The sequence below is a fragment of the Castanea sativa genome, chromosome 8 (assembly GCF_040712315.1).
Source record: "Castanea sativa cultivar Marrone di Chiusa Pesio chromosome 8, ASM4071231v1".
Classification (NCBI taxonomy): Eukaryota; Viridiplantae; Streptophyta; class Magnoliopsida; order Fagales; family Fagaceae; genus Castanea; species Castanea sativa.
In genome coordinates, this window is record NC_134020.1 from 16,985,683 (window position 1) to 17,006,345 (window position 20,663).

At 35.2% G+C, this 20,663-nt stretch overlaps 1 protein-coding gene and 1 long non-coding RNA gene across 2 annotated transcripts; both read right to left on the bottom strand.

The window, feature by feature from the left end:
- Window positions 1-8,219: 8,219 nt before the first annotated feature.
- LOC142606760 (universal stress protein A-like protein) lies at window positions 8,220-15,287 on the bottom strand. Its single transcript, XM_075778093.1, has 4 exons — window positions 15,040-15,287; window positions 14,823-14,914; window positions 10,902-11,020; window positions 8,220-8,552 (listed from the first exon to the last, which is right to left on the bottom strand). Exons 1-4 carry the CDS (start codon window positions 15,218-15,220, stop codon window positions 8,471-8,473), a joined length of 474 nt encoding a protein of 157 aa, XP_075634208.1. The 5' UTR covers window positions 15,221-15,287; the 3' UTR covers window positions 8,220-8,470.
- LOC142606762 (uncharacterized) lies at window positions 12,884-14,104 on the bottom strand. Its single transcript, XR_012839172.1, has 2 exons — window positions 13,680-14,104; window positions 12,884-13,381 (listed from the first exon to the last, which is right to left on the bottom strand). It is a non-coding gene; the product is annotated as an uncharacterized LOC142606762 (long non-coding RNA).
- Window positions 15,288-20,663: the final 5,376 nt, after the last annotated feature.

Consider the following 20,663-nt stretch of genomic DNA (forward strand, 5'->3'; position numbering starts at 1 on the left):
TTTGGCGATGTCATGTTGAGTATTGCTTGTACCTTCTCTGAATTTGCTTCTATCCCTCTCTGGGACACCGTGAATCCCAAGAATTTTCCTAAGGCTACCCCGAAAACACACTTACTGGGATTCAGCTTCATCTGATAATTTCTAAGGGTGTTAAATGTCTCTTCCAAATCATCCAGGTGCGTCAATTCCTTTTTGCTCTTGACGAGCATATCATCCACATATACCTCCATGTTTCTGTCAATCTGCTTGCTGGACATCTTGTTTACTAATCTTTGGTATGTTGCCCCTGCATTCTTCAGTCCAAAAGGCATTACCTTATAGCAGTAGAGCCCCTAGCTCGTGATGAAAGCGGTTTTTTCTTGATCTTCCTCAGCCATCTTTATCTGGTTGTATCCTGAAAAGGCATCCATGAACGTTAGTAGCTTATGCCCGGCGATAGAATCTATCAGCTGGTCTATCCTAGGCAGGGGGAAATTGTCCTTTAGGCATGCCTTGTTTAGATCCGTGAAATCTACACACATTCTCCATTTTCCATTCATTTTTTTCACTAGCACGACGTTGGCTAGCCACTCGGGATAATAAACTTCTCGAATGAAGTCTGCTTGCAACAACTTGTTAACTTCGTCGGTGATCGCTTGGCTTCGTTTGGGGGCAAAGACTCGTCGTCTCTGTTGGATGGGCTTTTTCCTGGGATCTACGTTCAACTCGTGATCGATGACCTGGCGTGATATGCCGGGCATATCCTCGTGACTCCATGCAAAGACATCCAGGTTTTCCTTGAGGAATTGAATGAGTTTCGTCCTCATCTTGGGACTTAAGGTTGTTCCTATCCTTGTCGTCTTGGCAGTCTCTCCCTCGACGAGTTCCACTGCTTCCAAAGCTTCTACTTTGTCTTCTTTTTCCTTCTTGATTGTCCACGTGTGGTTTTCCTTCTCATCCAGTACAGCTTGGTAGCATTCCCTAGCTAGGACCTGATCCCCTTTCACTTCGCCGACACCGTCCTCAGTTGGGAATTTCACCTTTAGGCAGTAGGTGGACGTGGCCGCCTTCCACCTATTAAGCGTGGGTTTCCCAATGATTACATTATATGAGGATGGGCAATCTACCACCAGGAAGTCCAACTGACGGGTCTGCTACTTTGGGTAGGTTCCTATTGTGACTTTTAGTGTCACTATGCCCTTAGGGTACACCCTGTCCCTATTGAAGCTGACAAGGGGGGAGTCGAAGGGGCGCAATCTCCTAGGATCTAGTTTCAACTGTTAAAAGGCCGGTAAATACATGATGTCTGCGGAGCTGCCGTTGTCTATAAGGATCCTCTTGGTGTTAAACCTTTCGATTGTGAGTGTTATAACCAGGGGGTCATTATGCGACTGCCTTACTCCCCGAGCATCCTCTTCGTTGAAAAACATGTCCTGGTTTGTCCGTCTCTGCTTGAATGGGGGTTCCATATGGATGCTATTCACTTATCTCTGGCATGTTTTCTTGAGGGACTTGTATGATCCTCCCGTGAATGGCCCTTCTGCGATCGTATGTATCTCCCCGATCACCTCCTGTGGTGGTTGGGATGGACGGATCTCATTCTTGGACGAGGACTCGCGCTGGCTCTTGTTGTCGTCTCTAAACCTGCTGGACTCTCCCTTCTTCACGTACTTTTGCAGTTTTCCTTTCTGTATCAACTCCTCTGTCTATCCTTTCAGGTCTCGGCAATCCTCCGTGTAATGGCCATGATCCTTGTGGAATCGGCAATATTTGTTCTTGTCACGCACGGTAGGGGACAAATGTAAAGGTCTTGGCCACTGAAGGTAATGTTGGTCCTGAATCTATGTCAAAATTTTGTCAACAGGCATAATTAGAGGGGTGACTTTTACTATTCGTGGAGATTTTTCTTCCTTTCGTTTATCTGCGTCACTTCCTCGACGGCCTGGGCATTCCCTCTTTTGCCCCTACGTTCGTCTTCTTTCCTTCCTTCCTTTCTTAGCTTTTCCTCGTCCACAATGGCTGCCAGTGCGTCCTCGACATTCATGTACTTTTGGGCCTTCAGGAGCATCTTGGCCATCGTTCGAGGCAGATTCTTTGCCAGTGAGATGACGAATTCTTTGGACCTAAGTCCTGCTTTAAATGTTGTCAGCTGTACCTTGTCGTCTGCGTCATCCACTTCTAGGGTCTCTTGAGTGAAGCGTTTCACGTATAACCGCAAGGTCTCCCTCTCCCCTTGCTTAATAGTGAGTAAGTGATCCGCTGGTCTCTTAGGATGTTGCCCTTCGACGAAATGGCGTAAAAAGGTGCTACATAACTATTCGAAACTGTCAATGGATGAAGTAGGCAGTCTCGTGAACCACTCTCTTCCAACTCCTTTCAGCGTAGTCAGGAAGGAACGACACATTATTTTATTAGGGGGTTGTTGAAGGCCCAGTGTCGTCTTGAAGGTATTAAGGTGATCTTGGGGATCCTTAAGCCCATCAAAAGGTTCAAGTTGAGGCAACCGAAACTTTGCTGGTACTGGTCATTCTAAGACTGTCGTGGTAAATGGAGAATTTGTTGCCCTGACCATTCTATCTAGGTTCCGATCCGTCTTCTCCTTGATGGCATTTCTCAATTCGTCCATCTCCTTTCTCATTTCCTAGAGGAGATTAAAATGCTGTTCCTCTGGAGTAATGGTCCTTCGTCGGTCAGTTCTCCCGTGGTTGTCCCTTTCATCCTCTTGGATAGTTCTTGATCGGTTCTCCTCCTGCTGAAGTCTTTGTCTCATCTCCTGATTCTGCCTGGTGAGTTCTTCGATAGTGGCCGCAAGAGCTTGAACTTGCTGGGCCAAGGCTGCTGAGTCTTGATTGGATTCCATCTGGATATCGAAGTTGGTAGGAACTGCATTTTGGAACCGTAGTACGAGAATGTCGTTCCCACAGACGGCGCCAAACTGATGAAACAAAAGTTCGTCAATCGATGTGAGTTTGTCCAGATGGTGCCGGTCACACACCTGCGTCATGACAGAAGCAAGAGCTCCTTCAAATGGTCACCGGTGTGGTGCCTGCCACAACGCCTCCGATGCCAAAGTCAGTGCAGAAGAAGGTTTATAATAACAAAATAACTCAGTATCTACTGTAATTGTGTATGTCTATGTACCTTGTGTTGGAGGTGTGAAGGCTTTATATACTTTCTTCTGGATTCCAGCCGTTGTGGCATTAATGCCTTGATGTGCGTAGAGAACACGCGCCAGAAGCTACAAGTACCAAGGTACAGTCAGCTATCCCTCCTTTGGCTAAGATCGATGTTTCCAGAAATTGTCAGACCAACTTTGAAAATTTTGAAACCTACATCCCATCAAAGCAACTAAACTTAGAGAAGCTTCCAGATTCCCCCATACAAAGCCAACCAGATAAACAGATAAAAAAACAAAAACCAAAATATCTTTGACCAACCATTACTACTCACTGTGTTAAATACCTTTACACCCATGGAAACTGACCGACAAGATGAAACTAACCTAACCATACCCGTCCAATCCCAAACATGCACCACCCCCCAAGAAAAAAATAGCTCAATAAAACCATCAGATAATCAAGAGATAAACCTTCAACTTGACCATGACCCAATACCCGAGGAACCCAAACTTACTCAAGACTCAACCTCACCCAATAATTATCTACAAAACACCTTGTCTGACCCAAACCTAATGGACCCATCTTTCTTTGTTGGGCTCTCAAAGGCCCATAATAATATGTTGCCATGGACAACATACTATAATGAAGGAGAAAAATTAGGCCCAGGTGATTCATTTGTGCGGGCTTCTAAAAGGAAGTTTGATGGAGAGGAGAATAATTTCAATGGGAGGGCCCTTAAACTGACCAAGGTGGGTTCTGGCCTCTTAAAGATGCAGTCTCAGCCCAACCTGCCCCACCAACCAAGTCTAAAAGAAATATCCAGAAGGCCCAAGATGGATAAAAAGGAAAGACTCAAGGAACTAGCCAGAGAGCAGTCAATCGTTGCTTCCAATTTCCCACTGCAAGAGGTAACATATATTGAATCTGGGAGCTTAAATATTAATGAATCCCTTAATCCAAAATGGCTAAGGAGGTGGGCCAACACATGCCCCCAACTCAGCCATGATTCTGTTATCATGGAATTGCAGTGGCTTGGCTCGAGCTTCGGCAATAAGAACCCTCAGAGCCTTAATAAGGGATATTGTCCCAGATATTATTTTCTTATCAGAAACAAAATTTTCTAGTAGTAAAATTAGCGATTTGTTGAAGTCATTGGGTTTCTATAATATAGATTGTGTTGATCCGAGAGGGAAAAAAGGAGGACTAGTGGTTGGATGGAAAATTGGAGTGGATATGGAAATTACTTTCAAATCTAGTAATATGATTAATGGATTAATTTTTTCTGATCCAATGAATGAGCCTTGGCTGATATCTTTTGTAAATGGTCCTCCAAATCACAGTAATAAGGGTCTTTTTTGGGAAGCTATTGAAAAGGTGGGAGATGCTTTCAGTGGGGGTTGGATGTGTATTGGTGATTTCAACCATGTATTTTCCCAGGCTGATAAAAAAGGCGGTAAACCAGTGTCAAATTCGTCTAGAGGGGGCCCGAACGAGGTGATAGACAAGAAAGGGCTCATTGATCTTCAATTTTCAGGTAACCCTTTTACATGGTCTAATAAAAGGGAAGGTTTTGCAAATATAAAAGAAAGATTGGATAGATCTTTTGCAAACGAAAGATGGAGGCTAATCTTTCCAAGAGCTGCAGTTCATAATTTGCCTGCCTCAACTTCTGATCACTCTGGACAAGAGATGAGACAAGTTTTTTTGTGGTGGAAAAATCTTGGAGGTCTGCTGTGAATGGTACTCCTCTGTTTAAAGTATGTAGGAAGATTAAAGAAACCAAGAAGGAATTCAAAAGATGGAACAAAGAATGGTTTGGGAATATCCAGAAGAGAATCAAGGATTGCTGGGACAAATTGGAAAAGATCTAGAATGAAGATCCAACTCAAGAAAATCTGAGTATAGAAGCTAATATTGACTTGGAACTCCAAGAATGGCTCCAAAGAGAAGAAATGTTATGGAGTCAAAAGTCTAGAACCAAGTTTCTTGCTACAGCTGATTTGAATACCAAATTCTTTCATCTCATAACTATAATTAGAAGAAGAAGAAATGCGATTGATTTTCTAAAAAACCAACAAGGCATTTGGGTTTCGGGAAGAGAAGAAATTGGAATTGCTTCGAAGAATTTTTTACAAACCTTTTTTCATCTTCTAATCCCTCAATTCCCAGCAACCTAGAGAACCTCATAATTCCAAGCCTATCTAATGAGGATATAGAGATGCTATCTAAAATTCCTTCGCCAGAGGAGATTAAGGAAGTTGTCTTCAGCATTGGGTCAAATAAAGCTCTAGGGCCGGATGGGATGTCAACTTATTTTTTTAAGTGTTATTTGAATATAATTAGGGGTGAAGTTATTGAAGCCATCATTTCCTTTTTTCAAAGGGGGTACTTGCTAAAGGAAATAAACCACTCCTTTATAGTTCTCATACCTAAAGGGAGTAATGCTTCAACGGTTTCTCAATTTAGGCCCATAAATTTGTGCAATGTTTTATATAAGATCATCTCTAAAGTGCTGGCTAATAGGTTAAAGCAGATTCTCCCCAAACTGATTTCACCTTGGCAAACCGCGTTTGTTCCAGGCCGAAAAATTTAAGAGAACACTTTTCTGGCACAAGAAATCCTTCATGACATGAGAAAGAAAAGAGGCAAGAAAGGTTGGATGGGGCTGAAGATAGACATGGAAAAGGCCTATGATAGGCTGGAATGGTGCTTCTTAGAGAAAGTTCTTCGGGCCTTTGGTTTTCCAAGCATCTGGATACAGTGGGTTATGCAATGTGTAACTACAACTTCCTTCTCAATTTTAATCAATGGCAGTCCATTCAGCTTTTTTAAGCCTAACAGAGGGTTAAGGCAAGGAGATCCCTTATCTCCTTTCCTGTTTGTCCTAGCAACAAAAGTTCTAGCTAGGCTTATCGAAAGGGAAGTTTCTAATAACAAAATCATTGGCTATAAATTAGCACCAGATTTGATGCCTATCACCCACCTTCAGTTTGCAGATGACTTATTCCTATTTGCTCAAGCAAATGAGGAAAATATAGAGAGCATTAAAGCTTGTCTTGAAACTTTTGCTGGATGGTCAGGGCAGAAAGTTAATCTATTAAAGTCTGTGATCATTTTTAGCAAAAATGTGCCACATAGCGTAAGAACTCACTTGGCAAACTCAATGGGAATAAAATTCTCAAATAGGAATGAAAAATACCTGGGAATCCCAATGGCCTCAGGTAGAGATAGAAAGATTGCAGCTGAAGAAATTATTGATAAAGTGAAACAAAGACTTCAAGGGTGGAAGATGAAGACTTTATCACAAGCCGGTAGAACCACTCTAATTACATCAGTGGCCTCCTCCCTTCCATCTTATCAAGCTTCATCTCTACTCCTCCCTAAACAAGTCTGTTCTAAGCTTAATGCTGTGAATAGAAATTTCTGGTGGGGTTTCAAAGATGAAAATAAGATGGGATGTTGTCTTAAAAGCTGGGATTCTATATGCACCCCAAAAAGTGTTGGGGGGTTGGGTATAAAGAAAACTGAAGATATGAACAAAGCTCTAGTGGCAAAGATGACTTGGGAAATTGCAAGTAATGCTGACCAGTTATGGATTTAGATTTTTAAAAAGAAATATGTCAAACAAAGAAACTTCATGAAAATGCCCTCTCCTAAAAGGGCATCATGGACTGCCCAAAGCATCTTTAATTGTAGAGATGTAGTAAAGAAAGGGATGTGCCACAAGATAGGGAATGGCTTGAATACTTGGATTTGGGAAGACCCCTGGATTCCAAATGAGACAAATCTAATCCCTCAAAGTATAAATGGAGCTAGTCTTGAGGCTCATCTGGTGGCGGAGTTGATTAATCAAGATACTAGACAATGGGATAGAGGAAAGCTGCCTGAGTTATTTGAGCCAAGTACAATAATCAATATTCTAGCCATCCACCTTTCCCAATTATCACAACAAGACCAAGTGTTTTGGTGTCGTAACCCTACAGGTGAATACACCAATAAGGACATCATATAATGCCTTAAGGGTTATCAATTATCATCCTCATCCTTTGCTGAAAAGTAAAGATTGGAAAGCTTTGTGGAAGTTGAAAATCCATGGCAGGCACAAAAATTTGCTGTGGAAGATGGCTTGGGAGATTCTGCCTACAAATTCAGTCCTAAATTCTAGGTTCTCTCTATCTTCGATAGCTTGTCATTTATGCAATAATGCCATTAAGTCTTTGGAGCATATTTTTCTGCATTGTGATTAGGTTGCCCAAATCTGGTTTGCAGGTCCTTGGCCATTAATATGAGCCATATGAACAATGTGTCAATAGCAGATTGGGTGAAGATGATAATCAACCCAAAGCATGGCCTGGGTTTAGAGGAAGAAGAAGCTAAAGACTTCTAATTATATGCAGCAATTTTATCTGATCAAATTTGGATGACAAGGAATAAAGCTAGACTGGAAGGAATCAAAACAAGCCCGGAATTGGTGGCAAGGCAGGTGAATAAATTATATAAAGAACACAAGAATGCGTGGCGAAATCAATCAACAAAACCTCCAAAAGACTCATCCTGGACTCCTCCACCTGTAAATTGGATAAAACTGAATTTTGATGCAGCAATTAGGGAAGATAAATCTTCAGTGGCAGTGGTGGCAAGAGACCAAAGAGGAGGTTTACTTGCAGCGTGGACAGAGCAGTTGGTTCAAACAGAGCCTTTGTTAGGAGAAGCCAAAGCAGCTTAGTTAGCTATCAAAAAGGCAGCTGATGAAGGTTTCAAGAGAATTATACTTGAAGGAGATGCACTGAATGTCATTGAGCCATTGAAGAACAAAGCAGTTGTCTCTCACTGGAGAATTAAAGCAGTTCTTGAGGATATTTTGTTTCTAGTTAAATCTTTTGATAATGCATCTTTTTTGTTTATATGTAGAGACGGCAATTTTACTGCCCACCTTTTAGCCCAATGAGCTGCTCTTTTGAATTGGAGTGGGCCAGTTCCCATCTCTAACTTGTAGCCGATGTTAGCTAAGGATTTGGATAGAGATGGTAACAGGCCCTCCCTGAATTATATTTCTTTTGTTTCTTCTTATAAATAAAATATTTATTCAGCAAAAAAAAAAAAAAAGTGGATTGCAATGCATTTCTTTCTCACAAAAAATAAAAGGTGGATTGCATCTACTATATTTTGAAGTCATGTACTTGTACACACGCTTGAATTCTCAAATATATTTTTTTTTTGGCTGAATTCTCAATTATACTGAACGGCAATTAATACAGTCTGTCAACAGAAATATATACAAATGCTTAAATTCTCATTAAAGTTGGTAATGACGGTAGAAATCTTTCTTATTCGTCTCTTCAGAAAAACTATACATAGTAACAGATCACCCTTCAATAAACTGGCTTTCTCACGACCAGAACAGGGCATTTGACGTTATGAACACAGTAATTGCTTACGCTTCCCAGAAAAGCCCTGTCCCACCGTACTTGCATTAGTACTTCAATATGGAATAATATATTTCTCTCCTAGAGCACGACCAAGGAACAAGGTACACAAGTATGAATGCAACCATAAAAGACAGTTTACAATCTGACTTAGCTACTTAAAGAATTACAATAATTTTAATGACATAACAAATTTAACCTTTCTTTTTTCTTTTTTTTCACAACTGAAATGAAGTGGTAAGTTGTGATTTGTGTAATAAAAGTGGTATTAGTGGTAATCTCATGTAAAAATGGTATTGTACATTGTCACCTAAACAAACGGTAAAAATTTGTTGTAATTGTAAATAATGTTGAAAGTAGTAATAAAGACTGACCATGAATAAAGAAACATGTTATTGAAATTTGAAAGAGTTTTCTGAGAATTTTACTTAAATAATGTGTGTTATGAATAATTAGCACATGTTTGTATTACTAATGAAACATAGCCAAAAGTTGTGTTAAAGATAACCAATACCATTGTCAAAACAGACCATAAATACCGTTTTCAATACAGGAAGTTTGAATAATTTGCACATGAAGTATTATGAACAACATTATGTAGATAATGCTCATTTTTTAAATTAAAAAAAAAAAAAAAAAAGAGTCATAATTGAACCTATGGTCACAAATATCACTATACAGTTCAGCCACCAAAAAAAAAAAAAATTCACTATACAGACTGCAGCAGTAATTTCTTTAAATTACACTGTTTCCAACACAATAAAATAATGTCAATTTTACTCACTCCATGCCATACGCATAGTTGGCATTTTATAATCAATCAGAAGATGTGTATACGTTCAGCAATCAGCATTCTTTAACTACTATAGCACAAAACATATTAATGTGAACAATCTAAATCACATGCCATTTTACCACATTAAATGAGCAAACATTAGGATCACGAGCTTCAATCAATGCAAGAAATAACAGACGAAAAAAAAAAGGTCATCCAAATAAAATTCGGGTAAGTTATAGACTACCAACAAGCTCCACTTATCACATGTAAGTTGTGTTTTTCCTAAAACGTATTGACTAGTTTACATGAATAGTATGATATGAAGTGTACATTGTAGGTTAAAATGTGGCTAATATTTGCCACTTTCGAACTACAATATACACTTTATAACAATAGTGAAATGTAAAAATAGCTTTTCCCTTTTAAGTTGATAAATAGTTATTAATTCTAGAGTTTCCACACTCCCAACTTACGCCCAACTTTTTTTTGCTGTAGTTATCCCTATATAATATAAGGTTCTACTAACGAGAACGTCCTTAAGATAATAGTTAACAATTCATTTTAAGAAAATTCTGACACTACTTTTATGAAAAATGAAAAAAACTGTAAAAAACATTAATTTCTTTTTTTTCTTTTCCCATAAAAACTTTTTATAAATGTATTGTTAACCATTTCCCTAAGAACATCCGTTAGCATTTCTTTATAATATATGAGTAGTGTTAACGGGCCTTCTCGCAAGGTACTTGATAAGAAATAACTTTATGTCAATAAAGACAACTTTTTGTCACATTTCTTATCAATTTTATAGGGTGTAGAGCTAATAAAGCAAACTTTTTGAATTTCACTTGTCGCTTCAATACTATTTTAAGTCATTTTATCAATTTATACTATTTTTTTATTAAGTGGACTTCATAATAAATTATCCTTACGGACATCTTACGATGACACTAACATTTTCAATTAAATATTGCATGAACAATATTAAGACTACAACTTATTATACAATTTTTGTCGCAATTTTCCATTCATCTTAAAACCTTTCCCACAATTTTGGTAAATTGAGCAGACAAAAGACAATGCATATATTGGTGTATTGTCGATGTTTAGTACTTATGATTCAAGTATAATTGAGCTGAAAGGACTTAACACGGATGCACCAACAATTAATACTTAATTCTCCTTTTTCAAATGCATAATTAAGTTTCCTCAGCCTTTTATAGGTCCGGATTAGGTTCAGTCCTTCCAGTGTATTGAACCCGGTTAGATGGTGAAACGTGTCCAACAACAAATCCAGTGACACCCCCGCCTTTTATACCATTTATCAAATGAAAAGTTCTTTCCATGTTCTATCAAAACAGAAAACTACTGTATCATCACAATTCTAATCGACATATTTTTTGTTTGTGCAATACACCATGTCTTCTCATTATAAATTGACCATAATTTTCTTATTTGAAAATAAATGAAATACCCGAAAGAAACCAATTCCCAGACACACATGCATGCACAGTAGTTCTGCAAGAACACTTTGTAGTTAAAGTAATTAAAGAAGATAGGTTTAAGCTAATGCATATACAAATGATAACCTTTGGTACTAACCTTTTTATAGCTCCACGGCCATGGCTGCCCAATACAAGTAATTGAATGTTGAGCTTCTCCACAGCCTCATATATTGCCACTTTAGGATCCCCAACTTCTGTCACCGTTTCTGCAACAATCTATAGCAAGGAACAGTGCATATTACCACATTTAACATATAGTGGATTTGCACTTTTATAAAGTTATTTTTGGTTTTGCTGGAAAACTTTCTGTAAAGATAGTTTTCCACATTTTTCAGTATTTTGTAGCATAAAAAAAAACAGGTCAATGAAAAACTATTTTTAGTCAATGGAAAATCTTAATAAAAATAAAACTTGTTTTTTATAGGTTGTTGTCCAAAAGACTTTTTTGGAAAACAATCTCTCTCAGAGTACGCTCTCTCACTCTTTCTTTCTTTCCTTTTCTTTTTCTTTCCTCACACTCTCACTATCACTAACTCTGTTCTCTCCTCTTCCATAGATCTCTCTCCCTCAATCTCTCTTCCCCTTTATAACACAATTCTCTTAGTAGATTTTTTTCTCTCATTGCTCAATAATTATTTCATTCCTCTCTACCAACTGAAAAAGAGAACATATTTGCAGCGGTAATTATTTCATTCTTCTCTACCAAAATCTCAATTCTTTACTTTGAATTTCAAACTTGATTTTATTTTTTCTCTAAGAAATTTTTGGCTTGATGGATTCTAGGTAGGAGTTTTTTTTTGCACATAAAAGTGCTAAAAAATAAAAATATAAAAAATAAAAAAGAAGAAAGAATGAATGAATGAAGTAAAAGACGAAAATTTTAAACACAGTGCCTCTATGGCTCTAAATTGCTTTTACATAGGATAATCTTTTTCGTTAATAGATACATTATGCAGATACTATATAGTGATGATATATTATGTAGATACATTATATGAATACATAATTTTGAGTAATATTAAAGACTTGTGGTTGACCATAGTAGACAATTAATATACCAATAAAAAGAGTAGACAATTAAAAATTATTGTTATTTGTACTTATTAAAGATGTATTCCCTTGTCAATTTTATGTATATAGACAAATGGTTGATATATACATATATATATATATATGTGTGTGTGTGTGTGTGTGTGAACATTTCTGTCTATATATATGAGCAAGATGAGTGGTAGAGATCATTAAAATTTAACAACTAATTTTGATTGTATCTATTGTCAAAATTTTAGTATGAAAACCAAATTCATTCTTGGTTTTTTTTTTTTTTTTTTATATTGATTACATTAGTTGGTTTACATAATACACATATTTTAAATTACACAAGAAATATAAAAAATAAAAATAAAAATTTGCATACCAAACACCAGAAAACATTCTCAAGATCATTTTCAAGGTCGTTACCAAACACTGAAAAATGATATTGTTTTCCAAAAAATACTCTTTGGAAAATGAACCATTTTCTAAAAAACGTTGATGCTGAAACAAACAGAGCTTAGTAGGGGTGTCAATTCGGGTTAGTGTGTCGGGTTCGTGCCGTGTCGAGGTAGGAGTATTTGACTAAATGGCTCAACCTTAACCTGGCCCATTTAATAATCGTGTCATGATCCTTCAACCCTAACCCGACCTGTTAATAAGGCGGGTTGACCTGACCCAACCCATTTGACACGTTTAATAAACGAGTTGTGTTGGGTTAACACAAATGTAACACAACTCATTTCAACCTGCATAACATTAAATATAATATCCATTTAGAAATAATTTTTTTTACATCCCAAAAGTAGTGCATACACTTCAAATCTTCAACTCACATTTAAAATAATATAGTTCAACAAAAATATAACATTCATCTAGAAATAAGTTCTTTACACTCCAAAAGAAGTGCATACACTTCAGAGAGAGAGAGATAGAGTAATAACTGATTTAAAAGTTGACACTTTGAGTTTGAGAATTGAGCGTGAGAAGAGTAATATGACTAAAATTAAAACAAAAAAAAAAAAAATTTATAAGAAGGTTTAGAGATTTAGTGTTTGTAGGTTTTAGAGATCTAGAGTTTATAAAGTTTCAATTTCCAATTATATCCCTTGTAAATTTTTGTAATTACTCACTTTTCTTTTTAAATTTAAAATATATATTGGATATAAAAGGTATTTGACAAATTTAAAATAAAATGAAAATTTATTTGTTATACGAGTTAAACGGGTTGTGTTAAGTGGGTCATTTCGGGTTGACACAAATAAATTAGCGTGTTAAACGTGTCTATTGTGGGTTACACTGCTTATGACATGTTTCTTATCGTGTCGCTTTCGGGTCGACCCATTTATGACCTAAACCCATTAAGGCTCAACCCTAACCTGAAAAAACTCGTGTTGGGTTCGTGTCGTGTTTGCGGGTTGGGTCAAACATTGACACCCCTAGAGCTTAGTGTTAAGTGTATTTGATAACAGCGCGAAAGTTCCTACTCTTGAGTAGTTCAAATCAAATGAACTTCTCATTGATAGACTTAAAGAGATTTGACATCTAAAAAAATAAATTTTGTAACACTCCAAAATCAATCTCTTTTTTTTACCCAGAATTCGTTTACTTTCAATAACAAATCACACAAATCAAATTTTTCTCAACAAAAAAAAAAAAAAAAAAAAAAACAATTAAGCTAAAATGACCAACAAGACCCATGGGGCATGTTTATCAAAGTTGTTAGGAAGGAATTATCATAATGGCTTGTGTTAATAGGATTGTTGTTATGCATGTAATTATGATATATGAATAGATCATACCTAGCAGCCGCATTGTTTTCCAGAATGCAACACGTGGCCACATCGAAAAGTGAAAAATAAAGTTCAAAAATGCCAAAATGCAATCCCTAATCTATCTAACCAGCGATAGAGTCAGGATTCGATTGGTGGGGGAGGGGTGAAATCTATAACCACATGTACCCACACACTTGAACATATATAATATGAAATATCAAAAATCATGAATATACTAATTAAGTGATATTTTAGAGTAAGAAAATTGATAAAATGATATATATTTTGTTTCAGGATGTTTTGCATGGATAATCCATTTTCTAATTTTTCTTTTCAAAGTCAAATTTTCACTTACAAATGAAAATATTTTTAATAGTTAGATATTAAGTACAATTTATATAAATTTATATTATTATGTAATTATGCATAACTTTTACTCCTTACTATACAAATTTTCGTGAAGGTGAATAAATTATTACATAAAGAATTTGAGATCTTAGTATCTATGTAGTTATAACTCTATTTTCGTTGTTTTCCATGTTTTGTCTTATACCTATTCAAATTTTATAGATTTTGAACCTTAAAAGACATTAACAAAATAGGAATGGTTTTTTTTTTTTTTTTCTCTTTTCTTTTTTCGTTTAAAATGAATTGGGACATATAAAAGAGGTAATTGTGTATTGAGTGTATAGTATGTGTGAAAAATGTTTGTATGTCAAAAAGAAATAAATAAAGAAAATTCACACAAATTTTTTTTTAAAATCATATTTTAATTGGGGGAGAGGGGCAAAATTGTAAGATAAACTATAGTTGTTAATTGTATATTTTGTGGGCCGGGGGACAATTGCCCTCTCTCAAGCCTCAGTTCCCTGGCTCTGCGGACGAGGACGAGTCTAATGGAGTGATTATGTGAGGTTTTTAGTTGGTCACATAATCTAAGAGATTGAAAAAGATCAAATTTAAAATTGCTGAGGAACTAAAATTTAGGACTAACAATATATTTTGTCTAAATTGATGTCTAATTTTTTTTTTTTCATATTTGTCAGTCTTTTTTTTTCTTTTTCTTCAGTTACGTACATGGTATATATAAAACATCCAATTGTTAATTCAACTGGAAAATTGCCCGATGCTTAAACAAATTAAAAAAGGAATACGCAAATTGTAGACTAAAAAAAATAAGATAAGAAGAAATATTATTATGATTACAATACCCCGTTGTTGGCGCAGATTTGCTCAGCTTTCTCTAAGAGGGCCGATGCAATCTTATTCTGATTTTCTTGAATAGACCTAATCAATTCCGGAGCTGTAGTAAAACAGAAAAAGCAGCCACACATAAAAAAGTAGTCTTTTCGATCAATTGTGTTTCCTTTACAATTCTAAAGTAGCAGTAGGAAGAAGAAGAAGAGAGAGAGAGAGAGAGACACATACGGGCAGCACCAAAAGAGGAAGCATAAGCATAAGTGAAGTCAGAAATGGGCTGTACAGTAAAGAGTACAAGTTGTGAATTGTCTATGGTTTGGCTAAGGTTGTCCAGAGTCCATTGGAGCGCGTACCGGCTACACTCGCTCTCGTCTATTGCTACCATCACCTTCTTCTTCTCACTCTCCATCTCTCTATCCTCTGTAGTCTGCTGGCCGGGGGCACAGCCGAATCAGTGGATTTTGTTATAATTTATTTATTGTTCTCTTGCACCTAATTAGTCCTAACTAACAGTCAAGCCACGAGTTCACGCGTTGTTTGGTTGTTTGCATTGCAATACTGATCCTTTCGGATTAGGACCAAACATTTTTCTGTAATCTAGTTAGTTGGTAAGTAAGTCTTAAGTGCTGAGGCGTGCACGGTTTTCCTTCCTAGCGTGGCATATCAAAAGGAAAAAGTTTCTCTCCAAACTAGTTTGGAGAGAAACCCTTCAAATTTATCAAATATTTTTATATTGAGTGTGAAATTTGAAAATCTAACCGTTGGATTGCATGTTCTTATTATATTATTTATGCTTGAAAAATTTCAAGAAAATCAAAAATCAATTGTTATGTCATCAAACAAATGTTAAAATTTCAAGTTTTTGTAATCTAAAATTGTGAATAAAAAATAAGTTCATTGATCAAATAGTAAATAAAATCCGATTTGAACGAAATTTGATATGCATGTTAAGAACATAAGGAACATGAAATTCAACGGTTAGATTTTCAAAATTCACACCTAAAAAATATATATATGATAAGTTTGAAGGGTTTCTCTCCAAACTAGTTTGGAGAGAAACTTTGTTCATATCGAAATGGGGGATTTTTTTTATTTCTTTATATATTTGAAGCAAAATTTGAAGGCTCTATAAAAATTAATTTAATTGACAATTGAAAATATTTTAAAAGAGATTCTAATTAATATCTTACCATAAAACTTTTATTTGACTAAAAAATCATTAAAACATATCAAATCCAGGAACAACAAAAATTAAATTGCATGTTCCACTTAGGACCATAATAATATAATAAAATTCATCCTCAAGTCCCCCACAACATGTAGTTTTGGGCAACAGTGTGTGCTTCAATGTTTTGTTGCTCAATTGTATTATAGACACTACTCCACAGAGTAGACCCTAACGAGGACGTTAGGAATTTAAGTGAGGGAGATTGTGATGCCCCAAGTTGATTGATGGTGTGATGTGTATGGGTGTGTGATGAGTCCCACATCGGGTATTTATTAGGTTGAACTGAGCTTTATTAACAACTACAAAGAGTCTCAATTGTGACTAGTTCTTTTGAGGTATAGCGTAGATATGACTAGCGTTTTTTCTTGGTTGTTACATATGGTATCAGAGCACATGCACATGCAACAGATCTGATGGGCTTTGCAAATTTGTTGACCAATTAGTCCAAATCATTTTCCTTGTTTGTAAATTGTAAGTGACTTGGGCTTCAGCATTTTCGACACAAAGGATCATTTTGTAAAATCAAAGGCAATTATAGTGGGGCACAACCTATGTAGAGGGTAAAAAATTTGACACATGACCCCATATTATGTGGCAAAAGCTAGAGGGTTTCGAGGCCCACTACAACACACGCGAATGGAAGTGACAGGCTTGTTACCCGTAGAAAATTAGGCAAAAAGCCCAATCCATGTGACCAAACATTCAAGGACTCATTCCAGCTTTGTACCAGTTTGGCCCAATACCCATGTCCTGTAGCCTAGTAGCAAAATATTTGAGCAGTATGAGCAGGCAAATAAGAATGCACGTGACAAAACTTAGCTACAAAATTAATTTTAGTCTAAGGCTTACTCAATAAAATAAATATTACTACATATTTTAAAAATCTAACTGTTAAATTGCATGTTCTTTATACTCGTAATACTAGTCAAATTTTGTATCAATCAGATATTATATGCTATATAATATATAAGCTTATATTTTATGTATAGTTTTAAACTACAAAAACTAGTAATTTAAACAATTTATTGATGGCATAACTATTGATTTTTAATTTTTTAAAAATTTTGCAAGCATTGAGAATATAAGAAGAAGATGTAATCCAATTGTGGAATTCTCAAAATTCATCTAAAAAAAAAAAGATATTGAGTAAGGTTGTAGCCTTAAGTTACAACCAATTTTGTAGCTAAACTTTGTTCAATGCACATGGCTAGAAAAAAAAAAAAAAAAAAAAAAAAAGGGCTTGATCACTAGTTAACTCCAGATCAAGTACATTTAACACAACTTTCTTAAAAAAAAAAAAAGTACATTTAATACAAAATAATAAATGATTTTTCTATTGAAAACTGTAAAATCTGCAGAAACACAAGTTTGAGAAGAATATTATGTATCCTTCGGCAGAAGTTCCCAGATGTTAGGATTAGTGCCTTTAAATCCTATTGTATGATGTTATGTATGATATTATGTATGACATTATCTATGACATGATGTATGACTTAATATTGTGATTGATAAAGTTATTTTATTATTATCTAAAATAATGGTAACATGAATATGGGACATTATCATATAGTCCATGAGATACATTTTATGTGATTTATGTGAAAAGTCACAGAAGATGTAAATCACAAGTTCTTTGTAAACTCAAAATTTATAGTTCGTAGTCGGTGATGAAATTGGGCATTTCATCTGCGAAAACTATAACGTATCAACTAAGATGATTTGTCTTGATCATAGAAGTGGAGACTTCTAGTTGATATGTTTTAAGAGTTAAGACATATTGAACAGGACCGCTGTGAGATTTATTATTCTCCTAACGACTGTCAAATGAATAATAAATCTCACGACTTCAATTTGCATGAACTCTTAATCTTGAGAGAATAATGAACCTGATCATGAAGTGTGGGTTGCCTTGATATATCAAGAGTGAGATCTAAAGTGACGGTCAAAACCTCAGTATGTTGGGCAGCCACATTTAGTGTTGATGGAACAAATATTCTCAAGATGGAATTCATAGTCTCTTGATGAAGATATAAAATATTCCCTTGAGATAAGTTTAATGGGTTCAGTTATTCAGAGAGTTAGGCCTAACCACTTTAGTAAGAAATTACTAATGTATATATTTACGAAATTGGATTTCATAAATATATAATGAATAACTTTAAAGAATTAAACCAGGTACTCAAGGATAAGATGTAGTAATTTACAAAGTGGCAGTCTACATTTATGACTTTGTTTTATTACGAATATTTTATGAAGAGGTTGCATGTATAATAAAGTCTTGGGATATAATTTATTAATAAGGCCTAGAGTGCAATTATATTTATATAGTGGTATTAAATATAATTAATAGTAACTTTGGACTTGTCAAGAGTTAATGGAAAAGCCCAAGGCCCATTGGAGCTAATGTATTATTGGTCCCTTTTGGTCCCACTCCAAGCCACACACTAAAACCTAATGGAAAGGCCCGCCAGCCCAATTAGATAATCAGTTAGTTATAAAGGGAGAAACATACAGAATTTTTATAAGAAAGAAAAGAAAAAAAAAAAAAGCGGTGTGTGAGTGAGTGTGAGACACACTTTCATTCTCCCTTTGAAAATTGATTAAGAGACCACACATCTTGGGCGTAAAGTGGAATTGGAGTGAAGATTAAAAGTGTTCCCAAGTGCTTCTAATCTTTGTTTTGAATTTCCCTACACCAAGGTACGCCATCTTGTTCTTAATTTCTGAAATTTACATAGTGCACGTTATTAGTCATGAATAAAATAGATCCTTATTTGTTGCTTCCGCTATGTGTTTTGTATGAGATACAAAACCAGAATTTTTCCTTCAATTGGTATCAGAGCCAGGTTTTCATATCATGATTGTATATCGTGTGATTGAATTTTAGAATTTAAGAAAACCATTATCTTTGTGTTTTCAAGTTTCTGCATAAAGATATTGTTTCATAAATTTTGTGTGCATTGATAAATATATGTGATATATTGTTCTACATGTGTACGGATTGGTCATTGATTCAATTAACATTAATAGAAGAATATGGGATTGCATAGATATGTACTATGAGTGAATGATGACCACAAGATGAAGTGAATAGTGTTGTGCCTTTATGGTTCTTACATACAGTTATTAATTTATGAAATAACTGTTTTTGTAATTGTTAACTGCATGCACTATTTGGAACTTTTCTTGTATCGTTTGAATGCCATTGTATGGCTTGGCTTCATTGCATGGCTTGATCGGATTGCATGGCTTGGAGCAAGGCTTGGCCATCTTCTTGCATATATTAAACCGTATAAAGCATTTAAAAGATTGAATCCGTATAAAACATTCTAACATCTGAAGGTTATGTACATATATATATATGAATCCTTGGTTGGCATTTAGTGCATGTTTTGGCTTATTGACATAATTGTCATGTACTTTGTTTTATAAGGATTATGCATGCAAACAACCAGGCCATGCAATCCGTACAATAAATATATATATATATATATATATATATATATATATATATATATATATAATGTAATAATTATATATTATATATATTAATTTGTATATTATATTATATATAATATAATATAAATTTTTATATATAATAAGGGTTTTTATTACGTTATATATATTTATATATGTTAATGCTAGTTTAATGAAATTTATTCCTAATGAGATTAAGATTATATTTTTTCACGTGTCTAGCATTATTATGGTTCTTGACCTTAAAAACCTTTAATTTAAAATATCTAGTGGGAGAGAGATACAAGGGTTGGATCTCACGGTCTCTATTATTGGTTCATAGTAGTGTGAAATAGATACTTTGTCTTTGCCTCGAGCTTAGCATTCCATGCGGAGAGTATTTATTTCATGGTCCTACAAGATTGAATTTCTTGGTTTATAGTGGTTTGATAAACACCTTCTCTTAGCTTCGAACTTTGCATTCCATGCGGAGGGTGTTTTATCATCGTACTACAAAATAAGCCTGTTAAAGGGATGAAATGTGGTTACACATGATTCTAGACAATGGTATACACTAGACTAAGTATTATAGTATCTTCTATGCTAAGTTCTTACTATTATTACTTAAAAGCTAAATGTAAAACGACATATTATTAGTATTTGATAAGAGTTATCATGATAGTACTAATAATGAGAATAGTTCTCAATCAATCATAGTATTTTATGTTCACTCTATGCTGAGGGATATTAAATATGAGATTGGGTTGTCGTTGCACATATTATTTTATGGTTTTATTAAGGTTCCATATTATATGTTTATATGCTAAATTGATAATGTCCAGTTTACTTATTATATTCATGTTTATTATTTTCAGATTTTATCATGGCATCATTTAGCTCACTTGTTTCTATTCTTAACCAAAACAAACTGACTGGATCCAATTGTGTTGACTGGAAAAGAAATTTGGACATTATTCTTACTGCTGAAGAGCACAAATATGTGCTTACTCAGCCATGTCCTACATTTCCTTCATTAAATGCTCCTCTTGAGGAAAAACAGCGATATGATCGTTGGCAGAAATCTAATGAGATGGCCAAGTGCTATATCCTAGCATCTATCTCAAATGTTCTACAGTATCAAATGCAGGATGTAGAACTTGCTTCGGAC

Coding starts and splice junctions, on each gene's coding strand:
- LOC142606760 (XM_075778093.1), bottom strand. CDS start 15,220: ATGGAGAGTGAGAAGAAGAAGGTGATGGTAGCAATAGACGAGAGCGAG. Junction 11,021..14,822: donor AAATCTGCGCCAACAACGGG/GTATTGTAATCA, acceptor TCCTTGCTATAG/ATTGTTGCAGAAACGGTGAC. Junction 8,553..10,901: donor GGCCGTGGAGCTATAAAAAG/GTTAGTACCAAA, acceptor ACGGTGGGACAG/GGCTTTTCTGGGAAGCGTAA.